This window comes from Galeopterus variegatus, unplaced genomic scaffold (assembly GCF_000696425.1).
Source record: "Galeopterus variegatus unplaced genomic scaffold, G_variegatus-3.0.2 Scaffold661, whole genome shotgun sequence".
In the NCBI taxonomy this organism is placed as follows: Eukaryota; Metazoa; Chordata; class Mammalia; order Dermoptera; family Cynocephalidae; genus Galeopterus; species Galeopterus variegatus.
The window spans coordinates 325,626-333,373 of NW_007726772.1; the positions used below are offsets into that span (position 1 = coordinate 325,626).

Genomic DNA, 7,748 nt, shown 5'->3' on the forward strand with positions numbered 1-7,748 from the left:
CAGCACCTCTCTGTGCTTTTCAAATTAACTTCAGAAATTTCATACTTTTCTTGTTGCACATGAAGAAGCCCCATGGCAGGCAGGATGCAAGATGTCTTCCTCCCAACAAAGTGTCTTACTTCCCCCCTAGTACTGGAGGAGGAAGGGATAAAGAGGGGAATGTCCCTGTCACTGGGCTGATACCATTTTGATTTTAAAACACTTTCTGGGTTCCTGGGTACCCTGTCTTCACATGTGTTTTGTGGGCCTCCTTCCTGCTTAAGCAAACATGCTGAGATTCTGCTGGGGCCAGTGCAGGCTGACCCAGAAGTGGCTGAGTGCATCACACAGGGTCTGGCTTTGGAGGGGTTCCCAGTAGTGTGACTGCCTGCAGGTGCAAGAGGGCTCCCTGCTTGGAATACACCATCACAGGCAGCCTGGGGGTAATGGGGGCCCCTGGAACAGCCACAGTAGGAGGGGGGCTCTGCATCTGCTCAGTGGATTGTCACATGTGGCTACAGCAACTTCAGGAGCAACAATACACCGAAGCTCCCCAACAGGGACAAGGTTCCACTGAAGAGAGGACAGTCATGCCCTCTCAGAGCGCTGGCCCTGGGAACTGCATTACAGGCAGCAAAGCTTGCCCACTCTGATTCTGGAATGCTGCAGACAACAGAAGGCTCTGTGCTTCTTCAGGGAGGGATATCTGTCTCCTTCTCTCCCGCACTCTCTCTGGCTATTTCCCTGGTTCTCTCCTCCATTCTCTCTTTCTGTCCTCCTCATCCCCTCCCTCTCCTCCTGAGCTCGTCAGTTGCATACTCTCCTCCTCTCTGCTCTCTTGCCCTCACCCAGTCCTTTCTAGCCTTGGGCATTTCTCCTGCGCTGTTCACCTTTGCCAACTGCACACTCACGACAGGGGCTGCCCCACCATCGTGCGCTCTCGTCCCCTGCCAGGACTCTTGCATGCGCCAGGCACGACCTCTGCTTGGCCTCCTCTGACTAAAGGTTATCAGCACAGCTTCTGATGCCCATCTCTAGTCTCCACCCACACAGCAGCCTACAGCTTCTGTCCAAATTGGTGCGACAGTGGAGCCTTAGGGCCACAGGTCATGGGAACACCAAGAGCTTGACTGGGGGGATTGATATGCTTGACATTTGCTTCCCTCGACCGTGATGAGATCGGGAGACAAAGAGGAAATTTGCTGAAAAGGAGGCAGGTGTCCCGGACTTGGAGCTGGAAGCAGATCAGTGATGAGTGAGTTCGGCCAAGGCACCCAACCTCTCTGTTCCTCTGTTTAGAACAATGAAGACCCATAGGACTATCGTGAGGTCTTAATAAACCAGGAAACCCCTTTGATGCAAATTAAAGGGTGTCAGCTATTAAGGCCCTCAGAGGTGCTCCTGGGGTTATCATCCACCTCACGGCCTGAAGGGGGGTGTAGGCAGTGATTGTCAAGGGGCAGCTCGTTCTTCCTGCTTCAGTGCCTGTTCCTAAGAATCTAGAACAGAGGAGCTCACTGGAGATGTGGGTCCAGTTCAGAGATGTCACACGAGTGGTGGGCATGTTAAGGATTTTGCACTTGAGGTCTGCTTTCTGGCAATCCATGATCCATATCTCCCACAGCAGAGTTGACAGTGACCCCAGAGGTAAGGTGATTTTTCTTTGCACCCCAAAAGACCAACACAGCCTCAGCACCCGGGGAGGACATCTAAAATGTACCCATGGGGGTCCTGGTTGAGTTTTATCTTCAGAATAGATTCTAGAGCATTATGACGAATTCTGAAATGTCTTTTAATTTGAGAAATGAAGTGAATGTTCTGGAATTGTTGCAGTGACAGATGAGGCTGCCTGGGCTGCATTCTGTGCCATGTGTATTGTGTGGCTCATGCTGCTTCATCCTGTGGGGCCATTACTATTAAGATGCCCGTTTTACAGATGAGTGAACTGAGACTTAGGGAGAGTAATAAGTTGTCCAAAGCCATTCAGTCTAATGCTTACTAGTGTAACCAGGGCCGTCTGACGCAGGAGCTGTGCACCTGCCCCTGCCACAGATCCTGAGGATGAACCCCAGTGCCATCACAGCTGAGGATGCTATGTGACTGCCATCAAGTCTCTCTTGATCCCAGTATTTAACTTGAGTCCCTGAAATAGAAAAATACTGATAAATTAAAATGGTTTATTTCAACTCGAGAATTTTATTCAATCGGTTTACTTCAACATCAAATTGACAATTGTTCTCATTACGGAATTTACACACACAAAAATATTCAGGTCAGAGTTATGGTGGCTGGCTGTTCTCATTTTCCTGTGACACAGACATTTTGTGCTAAAACTGGGGAAGTCCCTGGTAACACAGGACACGTTGTACACCCACGTCAGAGCTGCCTTTTCTCACTGTGGCTCCACTGTGGGAAAATTGAGTTGAAATTGACCAGGATCTAGATAAGGAGAAAGCGGGGAGAGGCTCCTCTTTGAAGGCTGAGGGTGTGACCCAGGATTGCTCCCAGGGCTAGGGACAGCGATGCCATCCCCCCCACCCTCCCGCCATTTAGCTCCAGCCCTTTGCACCAAGCACCTCCATTCTCCTGCTGGGACCCATCACTAACTCCAGGTTGCCATTTTCCCCCCCGTTTTGCTGTCTTTCAGCTACGATTGTCTCAGCACAATGGACTGAAGGTAAGTAGAGAAGAGACTATTGTGCCTTCCCTCTCCTCACACGGAGAACACGTGCTTCTGTTTGGACCCCAAATGGATCAATGGGAGGGGCGTGTACCAGGGAAGATTCTTGGCCAAAGAAACTGGGATTTCTGCCCCTGGCATCTGCTTCAGGCTTCACAGTACCTGATTGCCCACCCGCTCAAGGCCCCCTCCCAGGTCTTCCCGGCCCCCACACCCCTCCCCAGTCCTCCTCTCCAAGCCCCACACCCCTCCTCAGCCCCAGGCCCCCTCCACCCCGCTGCCCACACTCAGCCCGGCAGGGGATGCATCTCTCAGGGCCTGAGTCAGGGAAGGATGGAGTCTTCTTGGACCCCTGCAGTCTGGAGAGCTGAGGGGCTACTCTACCTTCAGCGTCAGCAGTGAGAGCACTGAGGAAGGGGGAAACTGCACGTGGAGGCTGGGTCAGAGGGAAGGGGATGGTGCTGACCTCGTGCTAAGGAGGCGCTGGGTTTGGGCTTTGTAGTTTATAAACATGAACACTCTGGACCCCTTGAGGTCCTCATTCACTGCTTTGGAGCCTGAGGCATCCCTGAGCAGTGTCCTGGAACCCTGCCCTCAGGCACTGACCCGTGATGAACTCTCCTTTGTCTGAGGGTTAGGACTCTCTTTTGGCTGTTTCTCAGGCCCGCCCTCAGAAGACATTCAGGGGAGCAGAAAAGTTGTGCTGACTGTGTGCTCACCAGTGTGCCAATGCTGTTGTTGAAAAAGATTGTTTTAGTGAGAGGGCATTCACTAATTTTATTTCCCACCAGTCAAAAACAAATGGTACTTTAAAATGGGTATGTGTCCCTTAAAAAGTTCTGAAAAGACTAAAACCATAAAGCCCATCTTGTCTATGGTGTCATCAGACTGGGAGTGTCAGTGACGGATTTTGTTTCTGAGGACAGGAAGGTAGGAAAATCAAGAATGATTCGGGCCCCACGCATGGCCTGCTGGGGCCTGGAGCTTCCCTTGAGACCCGGATTCCTTCTCTTCTGTTGTAGCGAATGTTGACTGTGGGGGCCACATCACAGATGGCAGTGGTCACATCGCCGCCTATGCTGGGAAAAACACCGAATGTGTCTGGGTCATTGAGAATGAGCCTCCAGTAAAAGTATCTCTGATCCTGTACTACTTTCAGTGAGTACTGAAGGTGTGCGGATCCCTTGCTGATGCCATTTTAGTTTCTAGGAAGGAGTTCATCTTAACTTCTCCTGGTTCACCCTCCACCTTTCCACCGTGGGCATCCAAAACACACTCCGACTCCATTTTCACTCTGTGAAATTTCAATACTGTTTTCTGGATGAAGTTTCGTCTCTTTGTCCTGGCTTGCAGATCCTTCATGATCTGGCTATTGGTCTCTGCTTCCTTCTGCTCACTTCTCCCTCTGGCCTCCTTCTCTGGGCTGAGCTATAATACACTGAGTTTTCTGGACACACCAGAGCTTAGCAGCTCCGTGTCTTCGCTCACACCGCCCCTCTGCCTGGAACGTACCCTTTCATTCCTGGCACACTCATCCACCCTCTGCTTCGGGTCCCTGCTTTGTATTTCATGGTTTAGCTCAAGGGAAACTGCCATAACAGCTAAAACCTATTTTCTGACTCTCTCCAGAGGTGAACAGCTCTTTGTCTCACTTGTGTCCCATGCAATACCCTGTGCAAAACTCCAGGTGAAGTTTAAAGCATATTACTCTTGCCTACGTCTCTGTTCTCTCTGGTAAAATAGGACTTTAGGGCCAGCCCGTGGCTCACTCGGGAGAGTGCGGTGCTGATAACACCAAGGCCATGGGTTCGGATCCCATATAGGGATGGCCGGTTAGCTCACTGGGTGAGCGTGGTGCTGACAACACCAAGTCAAGGGTTAAGATCCCCTTACCGGTCATCTTTTAAAAAATAAAAAAATAAAAAAAATAAAATAAAATAGGACTTTATCTTTGAATTTCAAGGAATATTTCTTCAAAGAATGAATAACGTGAAAATATCACAAAAGGCATATCCAATGCAGCAGTTACTACATCGCCATCCTAGGGCAGTCTCCACTGATTTTAACATTGGATCAACATTTTTATCAGTTTCAGAATGAACCCAACACAGCCCAAAATAGTGAATGAGACAGAGGACAGAATCTGTATGACTAAGGGCCCCGTCCCCTCCAAAGATGCTGTGGGGTGAGGTCCTCGCCTAGGTGATGTAGGTGACCTCTGGGATGAAAACATCTCAGTGATAGCTAACTCCAAAACAGAGCGTGCACCAACTCTTCAGACAGCCTGAGGATTCTGGAATGGAAATGTGGGAAAGCAAGGAGTTTGAGAAGAGGACCAGGGATGAAAGGGCCGGACATTTCCTGTGTCACCATTTCTCCAGGGGCTCTTCTGAGTGTTTCCCCATATTGTCCCTTTGTCCTTTCAAACTGATTGATTTTTAGATCTGATTTTTATGGGCATCAAGGAAGAACTGAGTGTGGGCCAAGAACAAAACTAGTGTAAAGGGAGCCGTGTGTGTGTCCTGGTGGGATGTCCTCTTGTGGTGTCATTATACCCTGGAGAGGCTCAAGCCCTGCCTCTGTGAGTGTGAGACGTGCTGGAGCCTAAGTGAGGATGAGGGGTGGGAGATCAGGTCTCAAAAAGCACAGGCAGGAGAAAGAAGCTCCCATGACTTTGGGCACCTCAAGTGCAGTGTGTCTCTCATTAAATTAAGGTGGAGGCACCTTCTCTTCTCTGAGTCAGGGAGGCCGAGCTCGGGGTGGGGGGCCATGCTGCCCCTCCTCCTGCTGAAGGTGTCCCTCCTCCTGCTGCCCCTCCTCCTGTTCCACCTTCTGTCCCATCACACTGTACCTGGGGCTTCTCCTGCTGGCACCAAGGTCATGGTTAAAAAATACATATGACTGTCAACACAGCTGATGTGGAGACTAAAATGTTGTGTTGGAATCCCAGAGCCACAGGCTGGGCTTCCCAGGAGACTCAGAAACCATGACACTTTGAAGCCACCTGCAGGTGGAGGGAAAGGCTTTCTGGGACGATGGGAAGGGTCTTGGAGTGACCTCTTTTCAGAAGAACTGAGACTTTCCTCCCCTTGTTCACAACTGGCCTTGCAGTTCTTGTTTTTGAGTCATTGGTGGAGGGAGGCTGTGGTCTAGATGGAGAATGATTTCAAACGCTGATTCCTGTCTTTCCCTCTGACCCAGGTTCGAAGGTGCTCCCCACGACTGTGAGAAAGAGTATGTGGAACTCCTGGATGGACCTCTGGGGTCTCCATCCCTTGGCAAGATTTGTGAATCCTACACTGAATTCTATTCATCTTCTTCCAACATCATGACCATCAAGTACTCCCGAATACCCAGCCAACCACCGACTCTATTTCACATGGGTTATGATCGTATCACTTATGGACGCTAGGGGCTGGCAGGGGGACTGCTGACGCTCTCTCCCCTACCCACGCCTGGCTGAGTGGCATGTTGGGCAGAGGTTCTACATGTCACTGTAAGATATGGTTGTGCCCAAGTCCTAGTGGACCACCACTGGGTGAGGGAGAGTAAACGGTACCCAGTGATTTTTCCAGAAACATACGTAGGTTCTATCCCATGATTTCTGCATAGCCACTTGTGTGGGGTCGGTAGACCAGATACAATAACTATTTTTGTTATTGTACCTGTCATCTTGATGATGGGGCATGTATTTCTTAGAATACACCATCTTTCTCTTTGTTGATCTTGTTATAATCTCTTTGGCACTTTTTAGTGTATTTATGCAAGATTTGTAGTTTATGTAGTATATAGCATACCAAATGTATAATGCACATATTCTATATATGAATAAGTATGCATATAGGTGAATGCATGTGTGCTTATTTATGTATACATATGTGTGTCTATGTGTGTGTGTGTGTGTGCATGTGTGTGTGTGTGTGTACATATATATAGAGAGAGAGAGAGAGAGAGAAGAAACTCGTGACCCATGGAGTAAGATTATAGTTTCATGCCCTACGAATCATTCAACATACATCACTGTTGAAATGTACGGTGCACATTCTCTATCCTAGAGGCTTATAATTCAGTTGGGGACTGAAAACAACTCACAGAAGAAGTCAAATAGAAAGCAGAAAGCAATGGCCCAGGACACCACCCTCAGGCAGTGGATGGCAGCTGTACACACCGTGAGGTCCTGGGGGGCTCCTCTCCATCTGAGTGATCTCACAAGGCTTCCCAGTGAAGTGGTGCTCAGGCCAGGCCTTTCAGTATGGGTAGGTTTGGAGAGGCCAGAGTAGGATGTGCTGAGCAGGAAGTACCATGTGAGAACACGTGGAGAGTCAACCAAGTGGGGGTGAATTTAGGGACAAGAAAACACAGAGAAAGGGGCTTCCTCCATAGTCCTTCCGAGTCCTTCAGGAATAGAAGGGCTCACACTGGGCCTGCACTGAGCATCTGAACACATTTCAGGCATGTTGCTAGATTGGCTGCCTCTTCCTTCAAGGTGGGTGAGGTCTGTCTGGAGGCTGATGAGAGCTTGACTCATTGTCTTGGTTCTGGATGGGCTCCTTTGGTTCCAGGAAACNTCTTTGGCACTTTTTAGTGTATTTATGCAAGATTTGTAGTTTATGTAGTATATAGCATACCGAATGTATAATACACATATTCTATATATGAATAAGTATGCATATAGGTGAATGCATGTGTGCTTATTTATGTATACATGTGTGTGTCTATGTGTGTGTGTGTGTGCATGTGTGTGTGTGTGTACATATATATATAGAGAGAGAGAGAGAGAGAAGAAACTCGTGACCCATGGAGTAAGATTATAGCTTCATGCCCTACGAATCATTCAACATACATCACTGTTGAAATGTACAGTGCACATTCTCTATCCTAGAGGCTTATAATTCAGTTGGGGACTGAAAACAACTCACAGAAGAAGTCAAATAGAAAGCAGAAAGCAATGGCCCAGGACACCACCCTCAGGCAGTGGATGGCAGCTGTACACACCGTGAGGTCCTGGGGGGCTCCTCTCCAGCTGAGTGATCTCACAAGGCTTCCCAGTGAAGTGGTGCTCAGGCCAGGCCTTTCAGTATGGGTAGGT

General features: G+C 49.1%; 1 protein-coding gene across 1 annotated transcript; it reads left to right on the top strand.

The window, feature by feature from the left end:
• The first annotated feature begins 1,166 nt into the window (after positions 1-1,166).
• LOC103589206 (spermadhesin-1) lies at positions 1,167-6,508 on the top strand. The gene is made up of 4 exons (XM_008571112.1): positions 1,167-1,234; positions 2,627-2,656; positions 3,682-3,817; positions 5,861-6,508. The coding sequence occupies exons 1-4, from the start codon at positions 1,231-1,233 to the stop codon at positions 6,069-6,071; spliced, it is 381 nt and encodes a 126-aa protein (XP_008569334.1). The 5' UTR covers positions 1,167-1,230; the 3' UTR covers positions 6,072-6,508.
• The last annotated feature ends 1,240 nt before the right edge of the window (positions 6,509-7,748 follow it).